Below are 13304 nucleotides of genomic sequence, written 5' to 3' on the forward strand. Positions count from 1 at the left end.
ACAGTGGGTGCGTGTGTGTTTTTTGTGCAGGCTGTAGCCATGGACATGCTATGTGATCTGATGGTGAATTTGGGGTGACCCAGTGCAAAAATCCTGAGGATCCATGTGGATCCGTGCTTTGTAACCACGTTTTAAGTGGGGAGGGAAGGAAAAGCACTCAAGGGACAAGGAGCACACGTGGGGGGGTGGAGAAGGGTGCTGCTAATAATGCAGGAGAGGCTCCTCTCCGGCTTTGCTCCTTTAGAACAAGCAGGCTCTGCATCTCTCCCTCCTCCCCAGCAAGGAAACCACGATAGTAACCACTCTGAGACAAATCAAGAAAAAGTGCGACCAACACTCTCCCCCAACAAGCACAGTGAGGTCAACACACACACAGAGAGAGAGAGAGAGAGAACTGGCCCTAAAGTTGCAGGGCGCTGGAAGTCGCAGGGGCGCTGGGGGAGTGAATGGGAAGCAAGAGAAGGAGAACGATCCCTCACACACACACAGACACACAGAGTGTCAATTCTAAAGTCGCAGGGGCGCTGGGGGAGTGAATGGGAAGCAAGAGAAGGAGAACGATCCCTCACACACACACAGAGACACACAGAGTGTCAATTCTAAAGTCGCAGGGGCGCTGGGGGAGTGAATGGGAAGCAAGAGAAGGAGAACGATCCCTCACACACACAGAGAGACACACAGAGTGTCAATTCTAAAGTCGCAGGGGCGCTGGGGGAGTGAATGGGAAGCAAGAGAAGGAGAACGATCCCTCACACACACAGAGAGACACACAGAGTGTCAATTCTAAAGTCGCAGGGGCGCTGGGGGAGTGAATGGGAAGCAAGAGAAGGAGAACGATCCCTCACACACACAGAGAGACACACAGAGTGTCAATTCTAAAGTCGCAGGGGCGCTGGGAGAGTGAATGGAAAGCAAGAGGAAAAGGAGCCCTCACACACAGAGAGACACACAGTGTGGATTCTAAAGTCGCAGGAAGAGTGAATGGGAAGCAAATCACACACAGAGAGACACACAGAGTGTGGATTCTAACGTCGGGAGAGTGAAGGGGAAGCAAGAGGAGAAGCAGCTCTCACACACACACAGACACACAGAGTGTCAATTCTAACATCGCAGGGGCGCAGGGAGAGTGAAGGGGAAGCAGGAGGAGGAGAACGATAGCTCAAGCACACACACACACACAGCCCCTACAGTGCCTAATCCAAAATGGGACAGCAAAAAACTGCAGGCAGGGACAGAGAGCACGGGGTTGTTTTAAAGCAGCCAACTCCCGCTCTGCTTCTCTCCCTCCTTCCCGGCTCCGCTAGCTGACAGGAGCCGCTTACACCCGCTTTGCTGTTTCAAAGCGAGCCACGGACTGCTCACGACTGCAGCAGATTCCCCCGCCATCTGTAGGCATTCGCTCCATAACACGCACAGACATTTCCCCTTACTTTCTAGGAGGAAAAATCTGCGTGTTATGGAGCGAAATTTACGGTAAATCCCTCTTCCAAAACACATGAAGCAGTTTAACTGTTTGACATACAAGAGAATAATGTATTGTGCCATTTCTCTGCCATATACTAAGAAAGCATTTGCTAGTACAAATATTCTCAAGAACAAGGCTCACTTCATATGTTACTTCCTTCCTGTGAGCCTTTCTATAAGGAGAAAACCTTTTTAAAGCTAAGCACATTTATTGTTAATACCTGAAGTATAGTGTCCCCTACAAGTAGAAAGATGAGACAGGAGACACACATAGCAATAATAAACAGTGTATCTGAAGAAGTGTGCATGCACACGAAAGCTTATACCAAGAACTAACTTAGTTGGTCTTTAAGGTGCTACAGGAAGGATTTTTTTTATTTTGACTATGGCAGACCAACACGGCTACCTATCTGTAATAGCAATAATAGTCATTCCTATCCTGGGATCATATATTGTAGAGCTGGAAGGAACCATGAGGGTCAGCTAGTCCAACCCCTGCAATGCAGAAATCTTTTGCCCAGTATGGGGCTTGAACCCACAACCCTGAGATTAAAGAGTCTCATGCCTACCCACCAAGCTATCAGCAAATGGATACTTACAGTTTGCATTCTGGGAGCACAGGCTTGGCTGACTGTGTGAAGAAGCTTCTGCACATTCCAGTAACTCTGTCCAGTCACTTTCATTAACTCCAGTAGTGAAAGACATAAAAAGTCCTGAAACATTACCAAACAAAAATCTGGGAGAATTAAGAGTGGAAATAACTAAAATAACTTCACATATTTAAAAGCAATTTCTAAAACATTTATTTTCTTCTGCAATTAAGATGACAAGAGTTCACAGATTGGTCTTAATCATGCCATGTATCCTTTAACGTAACATCAGAAGACTTTATGCCTCTATTAAATTTGTCTCACCTGACAAGTAGTGATCTGATGTCGACTGAGTCTCTTACAAAGCTCCTGTGGCAACCCTGCTCTTCTCAGTTTCTTACTTGCCATGTTCATATATTTTGTGACAAGAAACACAATCCTAGGTCATAATAAATGCAAGATTACTTGAAACACTGTGTTCAAGAACAATGTGTTCACATCCTCCCTAAGAGAGTTTTGCCTTCATTCTACTGAATTTATTACATCTCTTATTCAATATAATTCTGAATACGAGCACATCCATCTCACTTAATCTGTTGTTTTTCACGAATAGTAATAAATCCAGTTCTGGCCCCTCTCTAGAATCAGTTACAATGCAACCAAAAGATGCCCAGAGACCTTTGTGGCCCTTTACTTTTCCTCAGCTTACACAAATGGCATTGGAATGACACTCAAAACAAAGCAGTCACAAGTATCTCTTTCTGGCCAGCAAGTTCAACCAGGAGCTTTCTCCCAACTTGTCCTCAGTGTAGGGTCCTTGTGTTTTTAAAGTTTCATGCTTAGAAACAGGGCTTAAAACCAGTGTAGGATAGTCCATTGGGGTGAAAGAAGCACCACTCACCAACCTCACTCTTCCCTCAGCCAGCTCCCACCTGCCTGTCTTCTTACATACAATCGGCTCAGTTGTGGTACCCTTGGTTTTGCCATTCTAAAATTCAGCAGGACAAGGACATAACCAGTATTTGTTAGCTCTGTCATTGGCTTTGGCTTCACATACTGTTGACCTCCCTGCCTTCCAGCCTAACAATCCCTCCCCCTTTTATTACAAGCAATTTATTGGTACCAGCCTAGCAATCCCAATGGGCACCAGTCCCCACTGACTGAGAGGGATGGTCAGGTCTTTTTGCAGACAGTGTCCTGAGGTGATTCAAAGGCAGGCTGGTGTTCCTGGGAAGAGAACTGTTATTCTGATTAACACGTTTTGAGTAGTGAGAAAAATCTCAACCCAGGTCATCATGGACTGAATCTACTTTAGGTTCACATGAACTTATTTACTTGGAAGCACAGCCCATAGCTTTCAAATAATACTTTGATCACAGCTATTCTTAAAATAATTTCAGCTGTATCATATTTATCTCAGCCTCCCCAAAATGTCTAATTTTTGTAAGAGAGATATGCCAGGGATCAAGGCTATATGAAAGCCATTCCCTTTAATACTAGATGCCCAAGGATGGCTGTGGTCACTCAACAGTGAAAGAATGGTGTTGTGTACCCAAGTCTAGTACTTATAATACAAATGTAAGTCCTAGGCTTATGTGCACAGTATCATTCCCTCACTGCTAGTGATAATTGTCAGTGTTTTCATTCTATCATATTACACTAGTTGGTTGTGTTTTTAAAAGGTCATGGTTTTATCACAGGTGACTGCACGACATCTTGAGGGATCAGTTGTTTATTTCATGTGCATGGGCATAGCCAAGTGGGACAGAAAAGGTCAGCTGCCCCCATCAAGTAAAACAATAGGACTACTTAACTAACTGGCCAATCTCTTCGGTTCTGCCCCCCCTAACAAAAATCCTGGCCACACCCATGTTCATATGATGTCTTTTTTAAAAAATGCAAAACCAACTCTGTATCCTGCATTTCTCTCTTTAGTTCATTTTATTCCATCCAGGGTTACACATTAGGTTTCACCTTTCATTTCTCTCTCTCCACCCTAATTACTCCACATTTACTCCCAGGTAAATGTGGGAGAGGGGGAAAAAACAAGTTCACAAAATGTCAGGAATGCTAGTTTCGGAGGACAAAACTGTTTTCCTTCTGGGGTTTGATACATTTTATACTGAAATAGTTTCAGTCAAGTGTTCAGTCTCTAAAAGTTTATTTAGAATGATATAACTTTTAATGTCACAAAATACCAAAGGGGGAGGAAACGGTTCAGCGCCAGTGATACCACATAAGCACACTTGAAATATGTACAGACATGCCATCTGTCAGAACTACACAGGTTACTACAATTACCACACCAGCTGGCAGGAAAAGATTCCCTCTGAGGAAATATTGTGTTTTGACCTAGGAAAACATAAGAACTAACAGTCAGTAAAGTCTTGGTACGTTGCTAAATGAGGAGAAAAGCAGCCTTGCCACAAGATGATAGCCCTGCCCATTCCTGGTGGAGGGGGAGAACACGCTCTAGCAAACAATCCTATGCACACTTCGAGATCTCACTGCGCGCAGCGGGATTTACTTCCGAAGCGACATATATAGGATTGCCCTGGAACCCCCTATAGGGCTGTAGGGTGGAGTCCACGTTCTGGGAAAGCTCCAGCTTGGCGGCTCAGGCACTGCTGAGAGAAGCGACGGCGGGCACAGGCGAAAGCAGCAGCCAGGCCCTCCAACAGCACGAGCTCCCAACTGTACGCTGCGCGCACCATCTATTTCCCTTCCACGCTCCCAGCATATTGCGCGCACAACACATACCCAGGATAGGGGGACGGCAGCGGGAACTACCTTCGACCCCCGCACACGCAACATGCACACAACCGCCACATACACACACACCCCTGGGCGGAGAAGTGGCAGCCAAGAAACTTCTTGACTCCGCCTGCTAAGGAGAAACGCGGCGGGGAAACCGAACCCGTCGCCTCCACCGCCCACCGCGCGCCCCGAATCCTAACCTGGAAACTTTTCAAAGTCTCCCACTTCTCCACAGGAGGAGGAGGAAACATCCGCCCAAGAGCACCTAGAGCTCTGATTGGTCTCCGGCTGAGGCGCTTCGTCCAGTAATTTCTGGCAACGGGGCCTACGCTAACGAAAGGCCTTCTGGGAGCTGTAGTTCTGTCTTATTGCTCCCGAGTTGAGCAAAACGGGTTCGTCCAAAGGGGCTGATGTTTTAAAACTAATAAAATAGTTGTTGCTCGCCGTGGCCGCTAGAGGGTTAGATCTGATTGTGGGAAGCAAAGTTTCCGTCTTCACACTGTGCCGTGTACGAATGAAGCTATGAATTACTGCCGCGTAGATATACCTATCATTCATGAGGTCCATTCCATGTGATGCTGGAATCAGGCTTTTAGTGTGATAGCACATATCATTTGGAACTCCTCCCATCCATTGCGTATTGGACCAGCACCCTCTCTATTTTCTTTACAGCACTTGCCCAAGACATTCCTCTTTCAACAGGCCTCACTTGACTGCTGTTCCTGCCTCTACACTGTCCCACCTCTCCTCTACGTCTGGTAGACCAGGAACAGTGTTGACTTGACACCTACAGATTATAATGCACTTCTCCTTACTAGATAGTGGGGGTGGTTGTGACTTTGCAACTGCCTGCACCACCTACCTGCCCATCCTACCTAACGCTATTGCTATCACATGCAGCAATGGCAGGAGGCGACTAAACAAACATCTTCACTCCTGCTTACAAAGGGGAGGCACAACAGCTGTAGCAGCACCAAATTTATGTTGTGGAGAAAGAGGTTTCTGTCTCCCACATATGGCAGCAAGAGCCACAGCAAGGAAAGTGGCGGGGGGGGGGGCAAGAGGCTTGAAGAGTGACAAGTCAGTGGGGAGGAGTTCCTCTCCAGCATAGATTAAAAACTAAACTGGATAAGAAGCTTGAGGGAATGGGAGTGTGGTAGAAATGTTCGTCTTGTATTTGAGGTGAGCATTACAAATCACAAAGGTTCATGTTAAAATGAAGGAATTACGAAGCACAGTGTTATGGTTAAAGCTATCTGGCCTTAATGACTCACTCATTTTAGTTTTAAATTCTCCAACTTCAGCATTTAGTACAGTATTTTGCTTGTTTTTGAATATTATGGGACCCCTGCGGCTAATGATTCTTAGATTCTACAGTAGTAAAACAAGTACTAACTGTACTGCCCTGTACTGCCCTGCTAAACTGGGACACTGAGGGCAGATTTTCCCCAAGAAAAGCAAAGAACAACAGTAACAACAAAGGGGAGATTTGCCAGTGGCACAGTCCATTGACATCAAACACTCCAATTACCATGAAGGAATCAAAAATAATTAGCTTAGCAAAGGACAAACCAGATGATGGAATATTTTAAATCTCTTCTTATCCCATCATTTGGAAGCTAAAATAAGATGACTTTGCTGTGTTTCTACAACTTAAAGGGCACATTATCCACATTACGGGGATGGGAAAACAGTCAACAAAGTAACTTAGCCGTTGTGCAAAAGAAAAAGTAGTTATTGTAAGTATTTTTGTGAAACTTTTGCCTAGCAAATAGTCTATCCACTTTAGTTAGAAATCCAGTATCATAGAGTAGCTGGATGCAGAGCAGTGGTGGAAGGCACCAGCAGGGGTGTCCCCAAGGGAACCCCCAAGGGAAAAAGGCTCAGAGCTTGGGGGTTGATGGTGGGATGACAATGAGTGGTCAGAGAGAGAAGGAGGAACAGACTGGGAGGAAGGGGTGCCAAAAGCTGAAGAGGTAACAGGGTTTAGTGAGCAGGAATGAAGCTAGGGCAGAGAGCAGTCCAGAATCAGAGGTAGAAGCTGATGCAGGAGAGGAGGGAGGCCAAGAGGCAGAGATGAGGCAGACAGGTTGGTGAGGAAGCCAGGATGTCTTAACCTCCTGCAATAGGCAGCTCCCCTTCCCCCTGGTCTCCCAGAACCCAAATAGGTATGAAGAGGGCAGAGCAAAGACGGGCAAGATGAAGGAGCCTCAGATTGCTTGGGAAGGAACCAAGTTAGGAGGAGACTGAGAGAGCTGTGGGAAGGTAGTCCTCACAATTGCCTCATTGGGGCAAGAGCTACTGGAGAAAGTTGCTGTGTTCACTAGGCCTGGCCTCCCAAGCTGTTTTGTTTCTTTGAACAAATAGAGTTAACTTCACTGACACTATGTGAATTATTACTGACCTGCTCCTGACACACTCCCTGACATCCAGGGGGAGGGAGCAAATTAGGAAATTCGCTTCTATAGCACAGCCATGTAAAACTGTTCTGAATTAGATAAATAATTTCCTGCTCACCTATCCCTGAACCTTAGTGTCAGGGCTGCCTCAGGTCTTAGCTCACAAAAGACCAACGCCAAGTTCTTCTTATATACAAGGATGTTTATTGCAGTTCATTATTGGTTCCACAACCGAGGCGTGCAGCCCCGCCTCTCTTAGCCTTAGACGTTAGAAGTCCCCTCTGAATCGGTCCCTCCCCTACACCAGTTTAATAAGCTAACGCTGCTCCACCTTTTTCTCTCTTTCCTTTTCCGCAGGGTCTTTCTGCCCGCCGGGGTTCCTCCCCTCCTGGATTCTCCTGAAGCGGAATCTCCAGACTGCTCCTCCCCCCTCCTGCGGGCTTTGGGACCTGGCTCCTCCTCCGGGCTCCCTGTTCTTCCGCGCGCCTCCTCATTTGAACTTGGCGCGCGCGCCCAACCTCTGACCTTCCTTTTGACAGTTATGCTACTCCCCTCGCTGCCCTCCTCCTCTTCCGGGAGAACGGCTTGCTCTGATCCCTCCCCTTTCTCTGTCGCCGGAGCTGCTCCCTCTGACACACTGGAACCTCCCCCCCCCCTTCGCTGCGCTCTGGTGGGGAGGCTGGCCCTGATTCCCAGCTGCCGCTTTGGGGTCCCCTGCTGGCCCCCCGCTCCTGACACTTTCCCCCTGGGGCTCCCCTTGCCCTTACCACAGGCGCCCCCTTCTGGGAATCCTCTGATTCGCTGGAGAGACTCATGGAATCCCTTGCGTCATTGCTATCCTCTTCCTCGCTGTCCTGGGATTCCTCTCCATCGCTCTCCATTTCCTGCCTTCCCTGTGCCTCTGTCCCTGTACCCCTGACACTTAGCTATCTAGCACCTTAGGGCAATTCTCATAGAATTCAGATGTAGGTGAGATCAAAGGTGATGACTTGACAGTAGAGCTTGGAAAGAGTTTCGTTTAACCTTCTCTTTCCTATGTTTAATGGAGAGTTAAATGGGGGAAATTGGGCCCAAAGAATGTGCATTTCGTAGCACATAGCACATAAACATAGTTTCATACACACAGCATTCCAGGATACTTCATGCTGTTAGGGATTCTACGGTCTTCACAATGGAAAGAGTCCTGTGGGAGACTTAATTAGGATTGAAGGAAGCATTTCCCCCCAGTCTAGTAACTTCTCCAAGGACTCTTACTCCAAATGGATTTGGTGTCTTGCAAAGCTAACAGCATCCTGGGTGGAATGCATGCCAACACCCTCTTCAGAATACTATAAGCTCTTAGGGGAGGGATGTGGAACCTGTGGCCCTCCAGTTTTGTTAGTCTCCAACTCCTTCCAGCCTCAGCCAGAATAGCCAATGGACAGATATGATGGGAGTTGGAGTTCAGCAACAACTGGAGGTACACATGCACCAGCAAATCTGCCACTGTTGGATAAGTAAGCAGGGCAGCTGATTTCTGAGCTATAAAGCAGGGACCTCTTGCAGAGAGGATGAGTCTGCATGCTTTTCAGCTGAAGCTCAACAGGATAAACAAGAGGTCTTTGGGATTATTCTACATTTAGCCTTGACTCCTTTAAGAGGATTGTTTTCCAAGATCCTATGTGTTTCCCTTCTCTTGGTTAAAGGGGAAACAGCACTTATCTGTCTGTGGCAGTCACTTCTAAAATAGACCTGCAATGTCCTGTTAGTTGAAAAGGGTTTATAATAGTAAAGTGTCGATGAAAATTAACAAGTCACTGGGTCCAAATGAAATACACTTGAGAGTACTGTAAAACTGCATTACTGTTGACAAAAATATGCAACTCTGTTCTCAATGAAATAGGCCTCCTTAAAGGAAAGTTGCAAAGCAGCCAATGTAAAAACTGGTTTTTTTGATTATTTTTTTTAGAAGGGATGCCAGGAAATTACAGTCCAGTTAGCCCAACATCTGTTCTGGCTAAACTGGAGAAAGTATTATTACACCTAGAACTGTTGAAGATATATATAAAAAACAAGTGTTGGTGGGAAATAATTAGCATAGGAAAGAAAATTGCCTTTATGCCCTGATTGTGAGCCCTTTGTAGGCATCAGGTTTAGCCATTGTAGAGTGATTGGAGATCAACAGCAGTCTAATGAGTGCCACCTTTTCCCCTAAACAACCATACCCTCCAACATTTCTCTGATGAAAATAGGGACATCCTAAGGAAAAATGGGACATTCCGGGATCAAATCAGAAACTGAGATGGCTTCAGTAAATCTGGGACTGTCCTTGGAAAGTAGGGATACTTGGAAGGTCTGAACATCCAGTGAAAAATGGGCATATGTGTGTCTATAAGTTTTACACACTTTTCTTCATGAGTGGTACTTCTGCTGAGGACATTTAGCTTGTGTGTAACAGTCGTGAAAGAGATACTTTCTGTTAGTTAATGGAATGGTTTAAATGTATGTGAAGTGTACAGAATCTTGTCTGGTCTGTTTTAAGTGGCTAGAACTGAACTGGAATTAGTTTTGAATTAATACATACAGTATTGCTTAGAAATATCTTAACATAAATCTGAATGAGCAATAAACATATGGCCAGGAGATGGCAGTGGTACATAATTCAATAAATGAACCACAGAGAAGAGCAGTAAACATTTTATGTAGAGGGAGACTATAAACTCACTTTCAATAGTGAACTGAAGTACTATACTTTCAGCCTCAGAAGTCTAATGAACACTAAGGAAAAATATTAACTGAGCTCATAACTTTTCTGATTTAATGATCAGCGTTGTTTTTGCCGTCTGCCTTGCCCATTTGAGACACATGTAATGTAGATTTGCCTTATGTCTTCTCTGTCACATAGCCACTTGTTGGGTATTATTATTATTACTATTATTATTTCATCATCATCATTGAATTTTTCCTTGAATGGAATGTAGGCATTTTAAACCAGCTGTGTGAATCAACTACCATGAACCCAAATAGCTAAGGCCATTACTCAATGTTAAGAAGCCACATTCTCTCATATGGAATTTAATGTAAATTTTATCAGTTAATTAACTAATTGATCCACCAACACTCATATTTAAATCAAGAAGAGGAGCCATAACTGAGTGGTCAAGCATTTGTTTTGCATTAAAGCAACCCCAAGTTTAATTCTTGCATCTCCACTTGGAAGGCTCAGGGTAGTTTACAACAATTTAAAATGCAATATTAAAAGCAGTTGAAACAAATGACAATAAACAGAATAGGGTGGAGTAATTATAAAATAGAGTATATTGGTGTCAAAGGCCAGGGTGATTTATATCCATAGCAGCTGTTTCACAATACTAGTTTGCTGCATAAATACTCAGTTCAGGCAGGGAAAAAGTGATCTGCACATATTGAAAATACAGTAACACCAGTTTGTGAATTGGCCCTTGAGACAGGCATGATCCTATTGCATTGCAAATTGCTATGCTTTGGTACAGGAGCAAAGGGCCCTGATGGAATGTATCAGGCAAATTGTATTTAGACGGATCTGCTATTAGTTGCAACCATCATATACAATAGATTATAACTATTACTATTATTAATAATAGTAATCTATTACTTGGAGCTATATTTTTCTGCTGTTACTTTCTCTCTCTCCCACTTCCCAGACACTGTCCTGAATTTATAAGGTGAAGTACATTTGCCTGATGAGCTGACATGACTGGAATGAATACAAGTTAGCCTACTATCGAGCCTATTCTGAGGCTATGATGGTAGCACAGAAGCATCTTCCCTTGCCAGCATTATGTCTTCACAGTGGCTCGGGGACTCTTAACAACCAGACCCAGTAGAAAATCTAAATGGAGGTATCCAGCACACCATCTGGTCCAAGTTTGTTGGATGACGTTCAGTTATAAAGGCCTGAGGACTTGGACAAGGCACATGGCTAAGTTCAACCAACCAACCAACCAACCAACCAACCAACCAACCAACCAACCAACCTGTATTCCTGATCCTTGTCACTCTTGACTTACTGCATCTAGCAGGGAGGGAGTATCTAGTTGAGTCTGGTAAATGAGACAGGGGGGCAGTCCCAGCTATCTTTAAAAAGGCTGTAGTAAAACTGTTCCTGAAACAAAAAACTACAGTATATTGGACTTGAAGAAAGTTAGCAACTTTCAGCAGGTAGCTAGCCTTTCTTTCCCAGGCAAAGCATCTGCCAAGTCTAGGTGCTATTGGATTTTTAAAAATTTATTCAATAAATTTTGATTGGATTTAAGGCCCAGTTTTTCTGCAGAAACTGCCTTGTTCACCGTGTGTGGTGCCCTTTGCCAGGATCTAAAGAATAAGACCATGCCCTTAGAAAATTATCTAATCTGTCATTTATTTGATGAGTGCTATTTCTTCCTGCCGCCTAGTATTTTAGTATTATTTATTTATGTTTTATGTGGTTTTATGGATTTTTTAAAAAATGTACATTGCATTGTGGTTTAATTATTATGCTGTGCATCAATTTGGATGCGTTTTTTGGCAGAAAAGTAGTTACACATATTGGAAAGAAAACTAAAATAAACAAAATCCATTAGAAGACATTTGTTTCATAATGACCCAATGAATCAAACTACATTTTAATCCATTATCCAAGACATCCTCTCTAGAGTCATGCTTGCTTCCCTCGGCTGCAGTCTTGCATATTTTTTATCACTAAAAAGAAGAAGCAAGCTAAGTACTTCAGCGGAAATTGTACCAGAGGAGGAAAAAGGCAGAGAGTCAGCTGATCTAGAACTACTGACTCTGTAACAAAACAGGGTTTCTGCGTGGCTGGCAACAGTAAAGTAGACTCACAGTCCACGTGTTTATCTCCATATGAGATCTGACTATTGAGGTGCCCTTGACAGAGAAACTGCACACTTTACTCAGCAGATTATCTTGGAACAATAAGTTCTCAATCCAGGACTGAGAACACAAGAACGTACAGTACTCATTTTATCCCTACATTTTAATAAGTATATTTAATGCATACAGGGCATTGCTGTGGCCTTCATTCACTCCATAAAGTGACCTAATGATATGTATATCATGGTGCAGAAGGCTCACTAAATATTTTTATTAGGAACAAAAGAAGCTGATCTGTTATCCAAGCTGCTGCCCCCTGGATGTCAGTGCTGGCTCTGGTTCATGGGAGTTGTAGTCCAAAATATCTGGCAAGCACCAGGTTAGGTGAAGCTACCTTAGACCATTGATCCATGTAGCTCTATAGCGTCCTCACTGATTGGCAGCAGCTTTCCTGGATTTCAAAGAGGGATCTTCCCCAGTCTATCCTGAAGATGTCATGGATTGAACCTGGGAAAACTTATGCATGCAAAATGTATGCTCTGCCACTGAGCTACAATTATTTACCCAAGGGAATGGCTTACTTACTGATACATGAGTCAAGTCTTACCTCTGTCATTGACCAAGCAAATTTCTGCTGCTGGGCCCCATTCCCTTGCCTCAGAGGACATCAGTGAGAGCTGTTGCCTGGTAGGTGGAGGCTGAAGGGAAACACCACTGAAGATCAAGGATGCAGTCAGGAAATGCTGCCTGACAATTCCTGGCACCAATCTTTTTTGCCTACTACGTATGCCTTTGGACTTAATTTTAGTATCCAACTTGAAACAGAAACATGGCCCTAGCAGCTACCTCTGGTTATGAACTTAATTTGTTCTGAAGTTCCATTCTTAAGCTGAAACCATTATTATCCTGAGGCGCGCTTTCACTAATGGGGCCTCCCATTGCATGCACGACTTCCGTTCACATCCTGGGGCAAAGTTCACAACCAGGAGCAGCTACTTCTAGGTTAGTGGAGCTTGTTACCTGAAGCGTTCATAACCAGAAGCATTCGTAACTAGAGGTACCACTGTATTATTGCATCTCCCATTCTGTCCCACAGCTAATTTCTACTGAAGGAGGGCAAGGTCATCTTGAAGTTTGCAAAGCCACAAAAAATATTGAATCTGGAATATGAAGCCATTTTTTGTAGGCAAACAGCTTTCTCTTAATCCTTGTTCTCAGTCCTATAGCCAGAAAAATAATGTAATCTTTGTTTTCCTGTAAGGGT

General features: G+C 44.3%; 1 protein-coding gene across 19 annotated transcripts in view; it reads right to left on the reverse strand.

The window, feature by feature from the left end:
• The window catches only part of RAD51B (RAD51 paralog B), a 403358-nt gene extending 390383 nt beyond the window's left edge, over window positions 1-12975 (reverse strand). For 12 of the 19 annotated variants that reach the window (XR_014012866.1, XR_014012867.1, XR_014012868.1 and 9 more), the window contains exons 1-2: window positions 2379-2493; window positions 2064-2177 (exon numbers count right to left, since the gene is read on the reverse strand). Coding sequence is in view for 13 of the 19 variants with exons in the window: in XM_081212881.1 (XP_081069007.1) it covers window positions 2064-2177; window positions 2379-2468 (204 nt within the window). In the remaining 6 variants the exon portion in view is untranslated. The other 7 variants (XM_081212884.1, XM_081212887.1, XM_081212882.1 and 4 more) reach the window with 7 other exon arrangements.
• Window positions 12976-13304: the final 329 nt, after the last annotated feature.

The sequence above is a fragment of the Podarcis bocagei genome (assembly GCF_964188305.1).
Source record: "Podarcis bocagei genome assembly, chromosome: 1".
NCBI lineage: Eukaryota > Metazoa > Chordata > Lepidosauria > Squamata > Lacertidae > Podarcis > Podarcis bocagei.